At 34.9% G+C, this 18,563-nt stretch overlaps 3 protein-coding genes across 5 annotated transcripts; 2 read left to right on the forward strand and 1 right to left on the reverse strand.

Annotated features, from left to right (window-relative positions):
• The first annotated feature begins 1,320 nt into the window (after positions 1-1,320).
• LOC113775337 lies at positions 1,321-5,255 on the forward strand. The gene is made up of 5 exons (XM_027320167.1): positions 1,321-1,784; positions 2,246-2,401; positions 3,923-4,018; positions 4,139-4,259; positions 4,869-5,255. The coding sequence occupies exons 1-5, from the start codon at positions 1,446-1,448 to the stop codon at positions 5,039-5,041; spliced, it is 885 nt and encodes a 294-aa protein (XP_027175968.1). The 5' UTR covers positions 1,321-1,445; the 3' UTR covers positions 5,042-5,255.
• Positions 5,256-6,969: 1,714 nt separating this feature from the next.
• On the forward strand, positions 6,970-12,729 carry LOC113775394 (GPI mannosyltransferase 3). Of its 3 annotated transcripts, none has more exons than XM_027320245.1 (9): positions 6,970-7,323; positions 7,452-7,569; positions 9,302-9,406; positions 9,608-9,894; positions 11,136-11,417; positions 11,501-11,702; positions 11,880-12,031; positions 12,144-12,306; positions 12,414-12,729. In XM_027320245.1, exons 1-9 carry the CDS (start codon positions 7,076-7,078, stop codon positions 12,495-12,497), a joined length of 1,641 nt encoding a protein of 546 aa, XP_027176046.1. In that variant the 5' UTR covers positions 6,970-7,075; the 3' UTR covers positions 12,498-12,729. The 3 variants fall into 3 exon arrangements, with proteins under 3 accessions (XP_027176046.1, XP_027176047.1, XP_027176048.1); XM_027320246.1 differs by having other exon boundaries at positions 7,195-7,323; positions 7,424-7,569; XM_027320247.1 differs by lacking the exons at positions 6,970-7,323; positions 7,452-7,569 and adding an exon at positions 9,175-9,207.
• A 1,364-nt stretch (positions 12,730-14,093) lies between these two features.
• On the reverse strand, positions 14,094-17,302 carry LOC113773620 (VAN3-binding protein). The gene is made up of 8 exons (XM_027318252.1): positions 17,120-17,302; positions 16,935-17,009; positions 16,753-16,821; positions 16,285-16,654; positions 15,398-15,559; positions 15,105-15,154; positions 14,455-14,512; positions 14,094-14,314 (listed from the first exon to the last, which is right to left on the reverse strand). Exons 1-8 carry the CDS (start codon positions 17,300-17,302, stop codon positions 14,094-14,096), a joined length of 1,188 nt encoding a protein of 395 aa, XP_027174053.1.
• Positions 17,303-18,563: the final 1,261 nt, after the last annotated feature.

The following is an 18,563-nucleotide window of genomic DNA, read 5'->3' on the forward strand; positions in this document are numbered from 1 at the left end:
ATGCATTCACTTACACTGCTTAGTTGTCTTATCTATACTTAAAATCTTAAAATTAGTGAATAGATAATATGAATTTTTATGTTAAATATGTAATGTAAATTTAGAGCACACTAATATTTGCAAATTACAGATTACGCATTCAAATATTCAATAATTCAAACATGAATGATGTATCAAATTATCAATATCTAAATTCTAATTACTAATTATGTTTATTGTTTAATATTTAGTATTATACATATATGTATTAATTATCTAATTCTACTCATGTTACTCATGTATAAAATAATAAGTATTATAGTTATCTTAGATTGTTATGTATTACTATATATTTGTATTATTATAGTCATATAACAATTAACAAATACTAAAATAATATATTGTACATTATTATATATTATTATTATTATAAGTACATGATATGATGATAATACCATATACTAATTATTATTAATAGCATTTACCTATATAATATAATAATATATTAGTAGTATATACTAATAATAAATAGCATTTATCTATATATTATATAATTTTATATACCAATTTGGTATTCGAATGCGGTACCCTATTTCAATTACCGAATTTGAATGCGAAATCGGTTATTACCAAATTCATAATCTCATTACCTATTTTATGCCATATTAGAATTCGGTGAATTCGGTATGTACCGAATTTGTACCAAATTACCAAATACCCGATTTCAAATTACCAAATTGAATTTGAATTCGGTATGAATCAAATTTGATCACCCCTAGTTTGGACTCGAGAATTTGTACAACATTCAACTTAAAAATTTTATTGAGGTTTAATTATATTTATATAGTTGGAAATGGAGGTTAAGCTATGTTTTAGGCTTCATTCTTTGTTTGGATACCTTTTCTCTTTTCTTTTTCTATATTTTTTGTCTCTTACGTACTTCTTATTTTTATACTTTCGTTTGAAAAAATTATTTGCAAGTGCATTCTTTGAAAAAAAAATTGCACTTAATTATCATATTTCTAACGATCTCAAGTACATTGCGTTAGAAAAAATTCTACACTAATATATTAAACAAATGATTAAAATAAATTTTAATCCAAACAAGATATTCTATAAAAACTATCATAGCACAATTTAGTAATATATGTTTTTCTTTCTACTTTTTTAAAATAATTTCTCTGTAAAATTTGACAACTTAATTAATTTTTTTTTATTTTTCTTTGGTAATTAACTAGATCGAAAATTTCATGAAAAAAAAATTCTAGATTGAAATATATCACATTTGAAACATCTAGGTTCCTTTGTTGGATGTACTAAGAATCAAGAAAAGACATCAAATGAGGCTGAAAAGCACCAATTTTTTGAGTTTGGTACTAAATTTGCAAATTTTCTTTTTCCATCGTGGATCCTTTGCTTTTGCCTCCAACCAAAAGAATGGTATTTTAAGAAAACCCGGCAGTTGGATGAAAGACGGAGAAAAACTGGAAATGGCTATCCTAAGATCACCTTGTCCGCTCAACTCAAAAGTCCACCCTGTCGTCACCACCACCACCGCCCTGATCGGCACCCATTGTCACCGCCAACTACCTCCACCATTTTTGTCACTGTCCATCTCTTCGAAACTTTATAACCACCAGCAAACACCACAACCAACCACAAAGGAATCAGCACCACAAAAAATAAGAATTGACAAGTCATTCCTAGATGTCTCTGAAGCCACTTCGGACACTGAGCTCTGGGCTGCAGCCTGTCTCCGCGTCCGAACTTTCTATGACTTCCAAGACCAGGACTTTGGCATTCAAGTGAGTCTGAGGATTCCAAACTCAAATCCCTTCATGTTGCCTTGATAAAAAAAAAAAGTTTCTTTTTTTTTTAACTCTAGATTCTTGTTCTTTGTTTATCTTAGTTTTTTGTGTGTGATTTAGTTGTTCTTGCTTAATTTCTTGTTAAGAGTGATAAGAAACTTATGGGATTTTTTAAAAATAGAAACTTGGCAACAGGGGAAGCGTATTGGTAATCAAGATGATTTATTGGCTGTATATGAACCTCATGCTGATAGAGTAAGTTGGATTTGATTCAGATGAAAAGAAGCCATAGCTGAACTGTTTGATTCGAGTGCTTTGCCATGTATGTAATGCTTCTATTAAAATACATAATCTACAACTGATGTGAAATGATTTTGATGACATTTAGACAGTACTATGTATGTGTAAAATGATCAATGTAATGCTGATAGTATGTTCTACTTGTCAAGTATTATTAGGATCATAAAAGGTACTTGGCCGAACATGAATACAAGGCGCTTAAGGAACGCATAGCAGGGACACGGTTGGGCTTTAAAAAGGTCTCTTGTATTAATGCTACATTACCATGGTCACAAGTAGCAACCATCTCAGATGATTTATGCAAGTCTTGCAAGGTAATTCTTGTTCTGTCTTGTTCCTAATACTCAATTTAAATACTGTCATCTCTAAATGGTATATTAGCAGTGCCAGTTTTATCCATGTGTATAAACATTTAATGGATTTGGAATGTTTTGTAATTGCCATTTTTTTGCTTGTACCTTTTTTTCTTTCTCCCATTCTCTTCTTTGTTTCATTAGTGGGGCTTTATCCCTCAGTTGTGATTAACTTGTAAACTTATGAGCTTTCGTTATTGTTGATTTCGTGGTTTGAATCTTGGAAGATCAGGGTTCAGTAGATATTACTTGCAAAATGAGTCGGCATCCTACTCTGTTAGTTTTAGACTGCAGGCTTATCTTGTATGGTCTGCTTTGTCTGTTAGAGTTCAGTAGATAGTTTCAAGTTCTGGTTCAAATGGTCTGTCACCATTGCTGTGTCACAATCTACTGGTTGTGTGAAGATTGGTATGACTGGTTTGCTGGCTGTGCACAAGATATTTTGAGTATGAGTTGATGCTTTTGATTGACGATGATAATTCTAATTTGTGGTCACAGTCCTTGCTAACACTAGACTGTTCAGTCTGTTCCCAAGTAGAAGAACATTGGGGAAGGCAATATATGGTTGACCAAGTGTTTATTCTTCAATTTGTTATTTCATTTTTCTGTTCCCTTCTATTGCACTGAAAGATTGACAGTGTCTCACTCAATCTGCACATTCAAATGCTGAGACATTATTGGCCACAGGATACCCCATCTAGTTTTAAATTTTAGCTCATACATTTTAAGAGAAGGAAGAAAAGGAAAGAAAAAAGGCAACAAGGCTTTCCTGTATATTATCTGATGATCATAAGTTCAGAAGGCTGTGCAAAATCTGCTCAAAAAGTTGGTATACATAATGTCATATGGTTGTGTAAGCATTCAGAATGGGGTAAAGGTGTCAGAATGTGAGCTGGACTTGGCTTACCAACAGTCCAATGGGCTAGTGTGCCTATGAATTTTTTATACATCCTTCAACTGGTTTTGTGAGAAATTTGTTTGTAATTTGAGTTTTCAAGCAACTATCTTTGCTAAACAGATTTCATAACGTCAAATCTTAAATTAGTTATCATTGAAGGCGGAATCATGTTTTGTCACATTCTGGATTCCGTGTTTATAGCTAAATTTGTGGTTAAGATCTTCTTTAATTTTGTATATTTTGCCATCTTTACGCTATAACTTAACGTGGTAGATGGAGGGGAAGTATTTTAATAAGAGAAATGTCAACGATCTGTTCTGTATTAAAGGGCACAAGTACTTTTACCTGTTTATAAAATTATGTTGTTGCTGTTTTCTGTTTTGGGATGAATGAATGGATTAGTGAGGAACCTTCAGATTCATGATGTTTGCTGCTCATTTTGGAATTAACTTGAATCTTTTTGAGAACATGCTGATGATGTTTAGTTCATTGCTTCATCACAAGGTTATGACCTATTTTTGTCTCCCTTTGTTTGCATAATTTTGCAGCGCATTTAGATGTTTTATGCTGTTGTGGTTTCGCAGTTTTCAAAAGGTCAAGAGGAACGAGTGGTTGTTGGTACCTTAGACCTTAACCAGTGTATCAGGCTTCCAGATGAAATAACAGGAATGAAGCCAAAGGTAATTATTACACTAGTTTCGTGTTTGGGCAATGGTAAAGTCCACCAGCTAAGTCTCTTTGGAGATATGGCTGAAATGTAAAGGCAAAGCAGTTAAGAATTTGACTCTATATCTTGACAGGGAATTGGAGCTGATTTTGCTAGGGCATACCTGACCAATGTATGTGTTGCCAAGGAACTACAAAGAAATGGCTTGGGTTATGATGTCATTGCAAAAGCAAAGATAGTTGCTAGAAATTGGGGTAACCTCTGTTTGTCTCCTATTGATTTATATTCCCTTGTCCTCAGTTTTGCATATAATGATTGGTTTCTTTCCATGGTCACCTTATCATTAAAGAGCTGAATACATACATACATACATACATACATATGTGAGATTGACTTACAGTTGTAATTTAAACCAGTAGATACAACCTATTCCAATATGTACATAAACTTCTATTCAAATGCAAGGAAGTAATTGATTATCAGAAAGCACTCTTGATTACAAGTGAGGATTTGACTGCGAAAAATATTGTTTACATCTGAATGAGTGCATCTTTCTCTTTTCTGGTACTTCTCGTATTAACATGATAAAGTAGTGCCCAAATGTAAGTATTGCTGTTTGTAAAGCTGTGCTCTGTGTGAATCTGCATGTGCATGGTTATTTCTATTAAAACAATAAAGTAACAAGTGTAAGTATTGCTGTTGGTAAAGCTGTTCTGTGTTTGAATATACGTGCATGGATGTTTGTATTTTGTCCACATTAGGTTCTTAAGAAACCACTTCCTGTCTAATTTCGTGATGTTACGTTTTATAGATTTAAGCTGATGTACTTCATTTGACTTCAAATAAACTGTCATACTTTTCAGGTATAAGTGATTTGTATGTCCATGTTGCCGTTGATAATGAGCCAGCAAAGAATCTATACCTCAAAAGTGGTTTTGTTCGGGAGAATGAGGAACCTGCATGGCAAGCAAGATTTCTTGATCGACCTAGAAGGCTTCTTCTGTGGATAGGTCTTCCAATCACGTTTGAGTTGTAATGCTATCATTGTTCCTATACCTTTCCCTCTTCTTCTCCAACTCCGTGTACCATAATAGTCGTATACTAGCGGAGCTCTGTGACCCATAATTTGCTACGTAGCGATTCTTTCCCCCTTATTTCGGGGTACAACAGGAGGGCAACGGAATGTGATTGGTTTAATTTGTACATGTACTATGCTCAATTTGAATGTAACTCAAGATGTCAATTCTTTCTGTCGCTTGTTGAATGGTCAAAAAGAAAAGAAGATAATAGTTCCTGCAATGATTCTCAACTTGCCTTCTCACATTACATTCCTAGCTGGAAATGCCTGCAGGTTATTCAATCGTTAGGCATCAGTCTGTGAAAGTATGCCGTTGACATTACTGGAACCTTGTCTATGCATTTGGAAGGCAAGAAAACCCCACAATAGCAAACTGATCCAGTTCTTTACTGAAGAAAAAGACGAGATTGTGATTGCATTTCGGGACTATGAGATGATGCATTTTGGACTGCATATCACTTGGCTAGTATTGAATATCCAGCGTGCAAAGCCAACTTCTCAATGGTAGTTGGGACCATAACTGTGAATGCTCATGAAAATACTTCTTTCTGCAATGCGCCAGAATGCAACATGTAACCCAACACAAGTAATTCCTAGTCATTTTCGTCTAGTCGACTCCCACTTCAAAAGCTGCCGTTTCCTGATGACATGAACATTGGCGACAAAACAGAACAGAAAAGCTCTTATTAAATGACCTCATTTCTAAAGGATTTTTTGAACAAACTAGCCTGTTCAACTCGTGTGCCTTTTAATCTGATAATGTAAAAGTCCATACATGTCTTTCTAGTGACGGAGTCAGGATTTTTTTTCTTAGGGGGTCAAAATTTTTTCTAACCAAATTATCTTAATATGTTATATTCAAAATAATTTCCATCAATTTAAATATATGACATCTTAAAATATCAAATATTAACTTTTATTATAAAGGAATGTCTATTTCCTAAATATGCAGAATAGTCATAACGAAAATTAAGACAAGAAATAACCTCTGATTAAATATCTTATAACATCACAAATCAATTGCACATTATGAGAAGATACTCCAATATGTTACTTGTGCAAAAACAAAATATAACTATTTTCATTTTAAAGAAGGATAAAAGTTATGTTAACATACCTTGAAATTCCAATCTCTTTTCTTAAAAGTAAATTGAGCTTTATGCTCTTTTATAAAATTAAGTTTATCTATGATTGAATTAGTGCTAAATTCTCTAGCAATTTTCTTTTTTATGTACACATTTAGGCAATCAATCAAAAAATTATCTTCTATCTTATTTTGGAGTTTCGTTTTGATTATCTTCATAATTGAAAAAATAATATATCATATTGGGTCAATTTACTATGGATCATCAAATTATATGTTCAATTTTTTGAAAGTTAAATAATTAGCACAATAAAAATAAATAACTTGTTTTGAAGAAAAAATTAATTCAAAGGTTGCTAATTCATATATATATAAACTCTCATAATATAAACTAAAATTGTCAAAAATTAGGGAGGCCAACTTTATCTTGTTCATATATTTTCACACTATAAATTAAAATTTTTCAAACTTAGGGCACCATGCCCCCTTGGCCCTTCAATCACTTTTTTGCCACATATATTATTTCCGATAAGGTGTTGGAAAATTTTTCTAAACTCTCTCCAGAGTGATTTGACGAAACAACGCAATCATGCAAATTCATGAAAGGTAAAATTTTGAGCACAATAGGCTTTGGTTTATATATTAGGACCCATATGAGATTTTACGAAAATCTGACGGTCTATTTTATCAATTTGCCATTGTGGAATATTGAATTAACTCCAGACCCCAAAGTTTAGCATATTCCAACTCTTCATCCACCCTGCCTATGGTACTAACTGAAACAACAAACCCCTCAAAATCTCACATTCAATTCTCCCTTTTCGAATTCTCCTGCTAAAACCGTCGCATGTCCACCATTTGGTAATATCAACATATTTTAGAAGTCCAAATTCAACAAATTATTAGTGATGAAACTAAGAAAGAACACGCCTATTACTACTAATTCACGAACAAACAACAGTACCCAAAATCTGAGTCTTTCTCAAGATGGCAATGAGAAGAAGAAAACCCACATCCCAAAATCGAGATTTTCACTCAATAAGGTATTTTTAGCATGTCTGGTTACAAGAGTAGTCAATGCTTTATTGATACAGACATATTTCAACCCGGATGAACATTGGCAAGCTCTTGAAGTTGCTCATAAGCTCACTTTTGGGTAATGCTTCAAGTTTTAGCTTTTGACTATCGAAATTGTATTCGTTTTTGTTTTTCTTACTTATGTTACTTTTTATTTTGTTTCATATCATTGTGTGAAGGTTTTCTCATTGATTTGAATGACTCCAGATATGGGCATTTGACATGGGAGTGGAATAGGGGTATCAGAAGTTATCTGCATCCTTCAATATTTGCTCTTCTTTATAAAGTTCTCGCTTTTTTGCATCTTGACACCCCCTGGTTCATGGTAACTACTTTTTTTTTTCTTTTCTATGATTTATAATGCATGATTTATTATAGCTTTTTTTTTGGGCTTTAGCTCTTTTTTTAAATCATTTTTTTATAATTGGAAAATGGAATCTAATACGTACCTTGAAGGATTAAAGTGTGTACACCATTTAGGTCGATTAATGACGTTATTCTTCCCACTTTTGGTTGAAATGTGAGCTAGTCCATTTCAATTTTGTGGTTAAATTGCATGATGAGGGGAGTTCCTAGATATGCCGTTTCCTTGTTGAAAATCCCTTTTCCGATGAACTAGTGGGATTCAGCCTCAAGAAGGGCTGATAATAATTGATCAACTATTCTAGAATGCAAACTACTTCTCTGAAGAGTTAGATAAATTCATTTACGAGTTATCGAATACACAGTAGAAACTTTCAGATTTTGAATTGGAAATTTAGGTTGCTTTTCAGCCGTGCAAATGATTGGGGTGCATTTTAAGTGCAATCCCTATGGGATATGAAGGTTAGGCATGCACATACTTGATTTTCAAAATTGTAATGTGCATTTCCAGTGTGTGAAGTTTAGAATTTAGACCTATGATTTTCCAGAAAACAATGGAACTTACAACATATTAAGTTGCTTTTTGTGTATATTTCTGTTTCTGAGTATTCCTAAAACAGCATGACAAGTTTGAATAAAGTTTGCTGTCCCTGAAAGGCTGAAACTATCTTCCTTTCTCTGTTCCAATTACTTGGGATAAGTTTGACTGTTAATGGAGGTTATGCTTCATATAGAGTTAGATTACATTAGAATGTATAAAATTTCTGGTAAAGAAGTTATATTGCACGTTATATGAAGATATTGCATTATTTCGTAATTTGCTTTGCTGTCAGTTTGTGACTTACTAGTGGTGAAGCCGCTGGATATATGATCATCATGCTCAATAGGAATCTCTCTGAGGTGGAACATTAAGATTAGCTTTGGACATGAAGTAGATTTCCTGTTGTTATACGTATCTGTTTTCTCAACCCGAGGCTATCCATGCTTTTGCGTTGAGACAATATGGATCAAGTAACTTTTTGTAAGAGTAGAAAGCATGCCTATTCTTGCCAAGGCCAAAAATAGTGGAATACTTGGACACAGGACTATATATCTTGTTTACATGTAGTTTCTGTTATAAACTTAGAGTTGTTAGAAGTTTTATGACATGAGCTCTTTGACATTAAGTTCACTTTGCATGGTTTCTTGAAAGTAATTAATTTAATTAGAATAGCAATGAATTTGGGTTGTAAGTATTCCCATAGTCGCGATACTCTTGGCATCGAAGTTCAAGATCAGTCTCAAAATGACCTTGCCTGTCCAATAATGTTTGATTCTCTCTTGGTGGATTTGGTTTCTGCAATGATCAACCTGTTAGTGAGTGCTTGCAGTTTGGCTGTTAGGCTTTTTGGTTGATTGATTCCTATCTCACATCCTACCTCTAGTCGCCTTAACTATCCTCTTATCTTCAGCCATCCCTTGCCCCTCTCAAAAGAAATGTTGTACTTATAGAAACCGTTTTGCTGCTATGGTCCCAAACTTGTGTTGGCTCATGTTAATTTGGCTACAGAATCAATAATTGAGCTGACTCTGATAAAAATCTTGGCACTTGATGTCAACGGTATGTGCTTATAATTTGTTGATGACTGAAAAATTAGGAGAATAGTTGTGTTCCTTCCCTTTCTGTTGTCACTAATGAAGTCCACATTCAACAGATGAAGGCTCCTCGATTATTACAGTCTATATTTTCTGCCGTTGGTGACCTTTACTTGTACAAGCTCTCCAAGATTTTGTTTGGTGAACATGTTGCAAGATGGGCTGTATCCTTCTGTATGGACTTCAGAATTCTTTCTGTATTTGTTTTTTGTTCTCTGCTTTGTGAGCATTTTAAAAAGAAAAAAATTGATTTCTTAAGTTGCTATGCACTGTTGCCCACCTACCGACCCCTAATTGTAGAGAGCACCCCCAAAGGATCATAATCAGTTCAAATGTTGGCTATGTGGTACTTAATTCTACAGCAGCTCTTTGCACAGTTGGCAAATTGGTTCATATTTTTCTGCATCACACGCACGCTATCTAATACTTTGGAGACCGTTCTTACACTGGTGAGCCTTTATTACTGGCCCTGCATACGCACTTCTTCCGGCGAAGATCCCTTGGCACCAAGAAGCTGGGGGCTGGCTCTAGCTGCATTAGCATGTGCTATTCGCCCTACAAGTGCTATTATATGGATTTATGTTGGCCTTCTAGAGCTGTTCTCGACACTCCATAGAGTAAAATTCATTTTTGTGGAGGTGATTCCTATTGGGTACGTATTTTGCAACCTTTCTTTGATGGAATTTTTCCAATACTATCCATGCTGCTTGTTTTGGTAATCGTTATTAAATCTATAGACAAATTAAATTAAGTAGACAGGATAATGTGTACATGGAATTTTTTTTCCTTTTCGTGCTAGGTGTAGAACCTATTGTGTCCTAAAGTTGCCAACCTAGTGATTAGGTAGAAAGTCTCCTGGGAAGATCACTTCTATTGTCGCTAGTCAGATGGACTAATTGTTGCTTGAGAGTAGAACCAAGCTGGTTAGAGTATAGCTAAATCCTGGACCAAATTCTACCAGAGCTTGCCAAACTATGAGGGTTGGTTTAGAAATTGCAAAAGTGCTTTATCTTTGACAGAAAATACTGCAAGTAGATTTTTCTTTTGGTCCTTGCAAATTATGACATGTTTTGTAATGTTCCACCAACATATGGTTATTTCATAAATATGTTGTTATAGTCAGGAATTTTAGAGGCTGTGTGCGATCTTGCATGTTAATATTTCTTCTCATTGGCATTCTTTGGGAAATATTGCCTTGGCATCACTGAGACACTTGAAGAAAATTTTCCTCTGTTTATTTGTAAAAGACCTATGTGCCATTACTTGGAAGGCATTACACATGTTAACAAATGCATTGATAATTTCTATAATAGGTTTTGGCTGTAAAATTTCTACACAAGCTCGTGTAGCTCTGTGTGTGTATACTCTCTGTGACTGGTTGGAGTCTGTGCATAGTTCATCTCTTCCGAATGGTAACCAGGAGTTCAACTATTAGAGATACGGTTGATATTTCAACTCACTATTTTCCACATTCAGGAGCAAATTGAGGCCTCGTAATTGACTAATTGTGAGCTGGTGACTATGTTCACTTGATGTATACATTTTGAGGGAAAGTGAGTCTAATAAATGGTATAGTTGTGGTTCATATCAAAGTGTGCCCCATTTACTCTAGTGTTAGAAGTAGAAAGCGTATAAAATGACATTATATAAGCATGCATGATGATGACTACGAGGGACATGCTTGACATCCTACTGTATTAGCTGGACTTTTCAGAGTTCTACATATTTCTGTAGCTAAATGAGGAAAATCCATGCAGCTGCCTTTTGGAAATATCCAGTATATGTTGTTTGTTCATTTCTATTATTTTATTTTCTGATATATATGTTTCCCAAAAGTACTCAAGAATACTTCTTTTGTTTCATCTGTGCTTACTTAATAATACCTGGGATCAGGGGGTTGGTGCTTGGACTCACCTTTCTGTTGGATCGTATGATGTACGGCTCGTGGGTTTTTGTGCCTCTTAATTTTCTTAAGTTCAATTTTCTTTCTTCCGGTGGAGACTATTATGGAACTCATCCATGGCACTGGTACTTCACTCAGGGTTTCACAGTCATGGTTTTCACGTTCCTACCATTTGTGGTAGCTGGCATTGTCATCTCTAAGGAATGGAAGCTGTCTGGGCTTATTGCCTGGGTAGTAGGGATTTACAGTATACTAGGTCACAAAGAATTCAGGTAAACAAATTCATATTTTGGTTACTATGTTTTTGTTGCTCAGTCAAAAAGCATTTTCATTTTTTAACCAGTTTGAATCATAGGTTTGTACTCCCTGTGCTTCCAATAGCTTTGATGTTCTCTGCTGTGGCATTGGCCAAATTGGGCAAGACTAATGTGTCATACGGCCAAAATAAAGCTTCCCAAAGTGCTGCTACAAGATCTTCTATAAAGACAAAACTAGCTGTACTTTTCCTTCTTGGTACCAATCTTCCAATGGCACTTTATATGAGTATGGTTCATCAGGTACATTCATTACTTACTCAGCACTTGCTCAGTTCAGCACTTATTATATGAGGAAAGAAAAAGGGTTATACTCCTTTTTTTGACTGTTGCTATTTTTCAAATTAGAATATATTCATAGTATATTGTGCAGGACGAGTACTTTCTTGCTATTATCTTACTTTCTATCATGTATCATAGCGAGGATCTGAGGATGTGATGTACTATCTTTCGAGAGAGGCTGTCAATGGAGAAATCACAAGTGTTCTTTTCCTGACACCCTGCCATGCTACACCATACTACTCAACCCTACACCATGACATTCCCATGCGTTTCTTGGATTGCACGCCAAGGTACTATGTGATGCATGGCTAATACTACTGAAAACTCCTTGATTTTCTTTGTATAGGCTTAATTTACTCTGAACATAAGTCCCTTATCTTACTTCTGAATTCTTTTTAACAGTGAGGAAAAAGGATATCTTGACGAGTCTGACAAATTCATGATGGATCCAGTTGGTTTCACTTCAGAATTTGCAAAGAATTGGTCCATACCAAGTCACATCATCCTATTCGATTCACAGGAAAAGCTATTAAAGGAGTTTCTAGCTTCACATCAATTTCATGAGGTCAGGATTTTTGCCTTTTCATATCCTCGTGCGACGAGTTTAAGCTTGTGATTTTTCTTTTATGATGCATTTAGCTTTCTTGGCTCACCTTAATATTTTGTTTGCAGATAAAAAGGTTCTTCCACGCTCACTTCAAGGTCGATAGGGATCTTCAGGCATCCGTTGTTTTATATGCTTTTAGAGGCCACTGATTTTGTAGATTTTGTACCCCACTAAATTTGTAGGATGTTGCACCTCAACCTTATTGCGTGACGCCAACATTGTATTTACTTTTATTTTGTGCTTGTATTCTTCTTTTTGGGACGAAGAACTCCTAGTGTTCAGCTGTTGGAGAATTTAGGAGATTTTTTTTTTAACAATTTTCATTTCTTCAAGTAGGGTATCAGAGGAAAAACATGATATTTATGTCTTTTGTTTTGATTATGTACTACAGATCTTCATGGATTTAGATATCAGCTTATTATGTTCTGAACCCTGAGTTTTTGCCTCTTACCAAGTTCCAAACTGAAAACCCTGGGAGAGTCGGATACCGCCCGTGAAAATTTGGTCTGGACCACTGGTTATGGTATTTCCAGCCTATTTTTAGTACTGATCTGTTTCTAGAAAGATAAAAGAAGTAAAACAGGGTACAGTAAGAGTGAAGCATAACCGAGAAAATTTGATTACACATATTTGTGTAGTTTCCGGTTGCTCATTGATAATTGTTTAACTGACCAAAGTTGTATTCTGTAGCAGTTTTGCAAGTTCAGGACGATGGGATTGGGTTTTCATCCCTCTAAGTAGCATGTAATGTTATTGGGATGGGCTTCGGGTTAATCATGGTTTTCTTTACATGGTATAGCTTCTAGGATGCTTAAACTAATAATGATACAAGCTGGAGCTTTTGGCTGTAAGTTTCTTTGTTGCAGGTTTTTCCTTCTTAACTTAATAATAGAAACTTGAATTCTTGACAAGATATATTATAGGACTAGTTAAGTTGCTTAGCAAAACTTTGCCGTCCAACTACTATGTGAGGTGTGACATCTTTTACCAACTTTCTTGATGTGCAAAGTTGGCTGACTGCAGAAGAAAATCCTTTTGTTGGGGGTATATGGAGTTAAGAAAGGCGAAGATGATTAGAAGAGGCGAAGACATGTAGCTAAATCTCATGATGGCAGTTTAAAGATGAAGTGAGTTTAGCACTTCGTGTAGCTGTTATTTAGATAATAATCCTTCAGGGATGTTCCTATAGAAGTCTTATAGTAATTGTTAAGCAGAGACATTGCAGCAGTTCAATTTGGATGTCATTTTGTTTCATGAATACATAGATGCAGAGACGTAAATATGTGCTGGCTTATCTTTCCTATACTCAATTTTCTTTTGGTTAATGCATTAATGTATGCTACCAGGTGCTTCATCTGAGCGAGGCTGGCTCACTGGTCTGCGTCTTTTTCTGAAGCATGCTCTGAAGTAGTTAATACTTGCTGCTACCAGCATCCTCTCTTATTAGCTTAAGAAGATTAGAGAATGATTGGAAAAAAGGATTTTGCCAAAGTTGATCAGGATTCAAGAAGAAAAAGAACATTGGCATACTTACCAGAAGGTAAGGAATACAGTTCAATGGATCACAAATAGTACATTATTCAAAGACAAGAATAAAAACTTTGGATGATCCAAATCACTCCCAAGTTTCCTATTGCCAGTAATTACAAAACATGACAAGGTACGATAAATATTGTCTGAGGTAATTACATAACATGTTTCAGGTAGAAATATGCTGATATAAGAAACCAAAACTTATGCCAACTTCAGTGTTTGTAAAATTGCAGCTCATATTTTGTGAATGAGGTGGATAGCATCAGCATCTGATTAATAGTAATTGACCATGTCTTGAATCCCTTATAGTCATCCATCATGTCTAGCTTGATCATTCCTTTGTTTGTCGTTAATACGAGGAGATAGCAAGTATTATCATTTTCTCCTGCTTCTGAATCCTTGTACAATTCGACATGCAGATCTAGCACAACACCTAGGAGGACCATGTAAAAGCAGATATTGAGTTGTGAGTCCTTGACAGTTGATCATGTTTATGTAAACATTAATTTCTGCAAAAACTTATGCCATATAGGTCGTTAAGATGATTGGTTTTTTTGATGTTCAGGAACTTACTTTCATGCGTTCTTGCAAAGGCATTCAGTAGATTAAGCTTCCTTATTCTGAGAATAACCTATATATTGAAGACAAGAAAACAACAGGAGTCGAGTTTCAGCTGTAAAGTAGCTATATATTATCCAAACAAGATGAAAGACAAGCTAAAATATAGACAAATCCACCTATAATTCTTCTAATTTATAGTGAACAAGTGCATGCTTAAGTGTAAAGCGAAAAAAAAGGCTAAAAGCAAAAAGTTGCACTTTAGTACTTATCCCAATCCCCCCCTTTTTTCCCATTTTATAACCAAACAAAATGATGCACTGTTAGAATTGCCTTTCTTTCTTATTTCATACTAACAATTTGTACTTTATATTGATAACGTTTGAGAATAAGTATGAGAACATGAATGTATGATTAGGGCCACTAGGATGGACTACGTTTGCTAATCTTTGATGGCTTTGTTTAACTATACCACTTCTGTTATATCTTATCATATTGTCCTTCTAGATCCACTTTTCACAGAAATGCTTTATGTTAACCAAAACTTGATGGTCTAGAGATATTTATTCTAAGAAACAAATACTATCTCTATTTTTAAATGAATGAAAATTCTGATAGTTTGATAAGATAAGAATTTCTGAGTAACCCAAATTTTCTTTCCCTACCTTGGATTCACCATTGAGGATGACTGAGACTGACCTCAAGACATTCCTTCCTGCTCCAATTAGATGCACTTCGAAGATTAATATAAATTGACAATAACTTGAAAATTAAGAAAACGAGTGTAACTCCAGTTCAACAAGCAATGAGGCCAAAAAATAAAAAATAAAAAAATAATGTAACCGTGTAATATTTCTTTATTGTTCTTTTATGAATCCCATATAATCCCATATTGTTTAGTTCAAAATCAAGGAAAAGAATAATTGTTAGAAATAGAGGACTTTTTTTTTTTTTTTACCATCTGGGGTCTCGACATTAAGCTCGGCACCTTTGGCTATAATTGATCTGCAATTTTCAAAGTCAAAATTGAGATCCTCAATTGGTAGCACTGGTGCACCTCCGTTAATCAGCTTGTTCTTGTACCCTGCCCTGACTTTAAGCGTTGCAGCTCCTCTAAGTGCTACAACAAACATCCAAGAAAATAGCAATACTAACAATAAATGATGAATAGTGAATAACATAACACTTCTCACTTATTAAAAAAAAAAGGTATGAGATAAAATTTTCACTGATAAATGTGAAGTATGCATCCTTTGATTACATGCCCAAAATGATACAATCTCGTGGGATTGTTCTATATTAGATACAAGAACTGATATGTCTGCAAAGGATCTTCGACATGATCAGTTGGTAATCAATGGAATCTTTACATAATTAATCTAGAGCTGAATCTGGGTAAATTACATCGACTTCTCCTAAGGTTAATCCCAATTATAAAGAACTCAAATTTAGTTTTCACGGTAACACCAACTTTCAATGTGGTGTTTTTTATGCATGTCTTTCTTATTTATTTTCCCTTATATTTGATTTACAGAATTTTTCCTCTTAGTATCTATTATGTTGAGTAATACTAGATGCTCAAATAAACTTTTCACTAGCATGATTACGCGGGGACTATTTGTCTATCATGGTTATTAGTTCCAAAAGATTGGAGTTTCTTGTACTTGTAAAAAACCTCAAAGGGAGTTGAATTTGATTTAACCTACATTGTTTTTGGAGGGGGGATGAGGGGTTGTGGTGGGTGTACTACAATTTAAGAATTCTTGAAAATGTTTCAACTTAAAAGAAAAAAGGAAGAACAGAATTTTCAAATGCTACTATTAAATAGAGAGGATAGGTGTTTACAAGTTGTAGCAGCAGCGGTAAGTGTTAGGATGTCACTGGTACTTGTGCCAGTCATGGCGGAGCCTATCACACTTCTGAGTTGCTCTTTCTTTGCTCCCATTGCTTCTGCCATTTTGGCACACTGAGCAGCAACCAGCGCAGCCGCCGATGCCACGGCGGTGTCCTTGGTGGCGTTGATTGGATTATCATCAAGTTTTGATGAATTTTCAGCAGCTATGGCAGCTAAAGCTGCAGCTAGACCTGCCACTGATACTGCTGCATGTACTTCAGCTCTCTGCAGCCTCTTATCATCTTTGCTCCGCTGCTTAATTTCTTTGAGCCATTTCTTGATAGACACATTCTTAAATTGTTGCCCAATTTTCCATGGCATCTGCATGGAAAATGTCACGTTTTGATTGATCTAAAGTTAACAAAATCAACAAGCTCTTGAATGCAAAAAAATTAAAAAAAAATTTGAGATGTGCATACCCATTTCTTCTTGAAATAGCTGTTATAGTTCAATTCTGGATGCATTGCTTGTTGCATCCATATCCATGACTATGCACCCATTAAAAAAAAAAAGACCGTGAAAAAATGCATTCCAATCATGGTAAGAATGATGAATAATAGTACTTGCTTCTTTCAGGATAAAGGGTAAAAGTATGTCGTACTTTTACATCATTGGATTTCCATGGGGGTACAAAATTGTCGGTATCATCCATCTTCATGCTCTTGTCCAGTTTCTGCTAAAACAAAGTGCCTTGATCAAATATGCCTCTCTAATTCTCTCTCTATCAAATGAAATTAGGCTGGAGAAAAGCACGAGAAATAGTAATGGTAGACCAAAATAACTTACCAGAAAAGGTGGTTTTGTATCATTATCGAGTTTCTTGATCGAGCTATCGTGGAGAATGAGCGATTGGTCTTGTAGCTCAGGCTGGAAAGCTTGAACAGCAAAGTTGCACCAAGCACTAGAAAGGAAGTCCATAGTCTCGGGATGTGCTTGAGATATTGTTGGCTTAAGCTCACAAGGATCCATTGGGTTAAGAGATAATTCACACTATCTTGTCCTCAGCTTTGTTGCTTAACAATATGAAAAGGCTAGCCCTCAAAATGCGGGTATATATACATACATTCAGACAAGCAATGAATTTATAGCAAATTGGAGAAATGCATCTTTGGTCTAGTTTCAGTTTAGTCCTTGAAGTTTTAGCTTTGAAACATTTGTCCCTTTATTTCCTATACATTGTTCCCATTTAGTTTATAATATTTAGCTTGGACACATTTTCTTCCTTTTGTCTGAATAATTTATAATAATAGCATGCCATTAGCTGTTTCAATGATTTATTATTCAATGTAGTATATCATAATCTTTTTAGATAATTACTGAACTTTTATTAAAATGCATCAAGTAAACGTATACTACCACCTAGCAAAACCAGATCCAATGAAGATCGAAAATGCACAACTGAAAAAATATTGGAACGTAAGGTAAAACATAGGATGAAATCCAAAGATCAGGGATCAAATGTGCTGTGATTGAAACACAAGGGACTAACTTAGCTAGAAGTAAACACAAAGTAATTAGCTACAGAAATATGTTTATATACAACCGAAAAACACACATTCCTAGCAATTTCTGGTTTTGTGAAGAGTTACCAATGTGTGGTCCATGAACACTGTAGAAAGTGGCTAGTATGGTGCTTTTATGCTGTTGAATCAATATGAAATTAGGGGATAATTAAACTGGTGCATCATTATGGTAGGTTGTATCACCCCCCCACTAAACAATTTCTTGAATTTTATTTGTGCCTGATGTAAACCCCTAGCAAACGAGTGTAGCTTCTTTATGTCCTCTCATCCAGAGGTCCACCAAATTTGCAAAAGTTGTAATGCACAAAAGTGACGAGATATTACAGTTGGATAGGCTCATAGAAACTCCTAGTCTTTTTGGTCTATTATGCTATCTTTTATATACTTGGAGATGGAAGCAAGAGGACCCATTGGGAGTTATAACTGCTTATGTTGGCAGATATTGTCATTTTGATTGGAAAGAGCCCCCAAGATTGTTGAAAAATGGCCAAAACATGCTAACCACTACGGAGGCATCAAAACTCAGAGGATAAAATGTAGAAGAGAAGCATGAGGACCCTTCTTTTTGTTCCTTTAATTTGAAACCAGAAATTCGCGTTTTGTAGGATAATAAAATGGATAATTGTTGGGATCAACTGCCAGCTAGAGTTGTCTAGTGCCTTCAAAGCTTCCCAATTTCAAACCAAACCAAACACTCAGAGACATAC

This window comes from Coffea eugenioides, chromosome 6 (assembly GCF_003713205.1).
Source record: "Coffea eugenioides isolate CCC68of chromosome 6, Ceug_1.0, whole genome shotgun sequence".
In the NCBI taxonomy this organism is placed as follows: Eukaryota; Viridiplantae; Streptophyta; class Magnoliopsida; order Gentianales; family Rubiaceae; genus Coffea; species Coffea eugenioides.

What these genes read in the sequence shown, in the direction of transcription:
- LOC113775337 (XM_027320167.1), top strand. Translation starts at nt 1,446, where the DNA reads ATGAAAGACGGAGAAAAACTGGAAATGGCTATCCTAAGATCACCTTGT. An exon ending in TAACAGGAATGAAGCCAAAG is followed by an intron (nt 4,019 to 4,138) that starts GTAATTATTACA and finishes ATATCTTGACAG; the next exon opens with GGAATTGGAGCTGATTTTGC. An exon ending in GATAGTTGCTAGAAATTGGG is followed by an intron (nt 4,260 to 4,868) that starts GTAACCTCTGTT and finishes CATACTTTTCAG; the next exon opens with GTATAAGTGATTTGTATGTC.
- LOC113775394 (XM_027320245.1), top strand. Translation starts at nt 7,076, where the DNA reads ATGAAACTAAGAAAGAACACGCCTATTACTACTAATTCACGAACAAAC. An exon ending in GCTCATAAGCTCACTTTTGG is followed by an intron (nt 7,324 to 7,451) that starts GTAATGCTTCAA and finishes GAATGACTCCAG; the next exon opens with ATATGGGCATTTGACATGGG. An exon ending in CTTCACATCAATTTCATGAG is followed by an intron (nt 12,307 to 12,413) that starts GTCAGGATTTTT and finishes TTTTGTTTGCAG; the next exon opens with ATAAAAAGGTTCTTCCACGC.
- LOC113773620 (XM_027318252.1), bottom strand. Translation starts at nt 17,302, where the DNA reads ATGGATCCTTGTGAGCTTAAGCCAACAATATCTCAAGCACATCCCGAG. An exon ending in ATACAAAACCACCTTTTCTG is followed by an intron (nt 17,010 to 17,119) that starts GTAAGTTATTTT and finishes ACTTTGTTTTAG; the next exon opens with CAGAAACTGGACAAGAGCAT. An exon ending in TCCTCAATGGTGAATCCAAG is followed by an intron (nt 14,513 to 15,104) that starts GTAGGGAAAGAA and finishes TTCAATATATAG; the next exon opens with GTTATTCTCAGAATAAGGAA.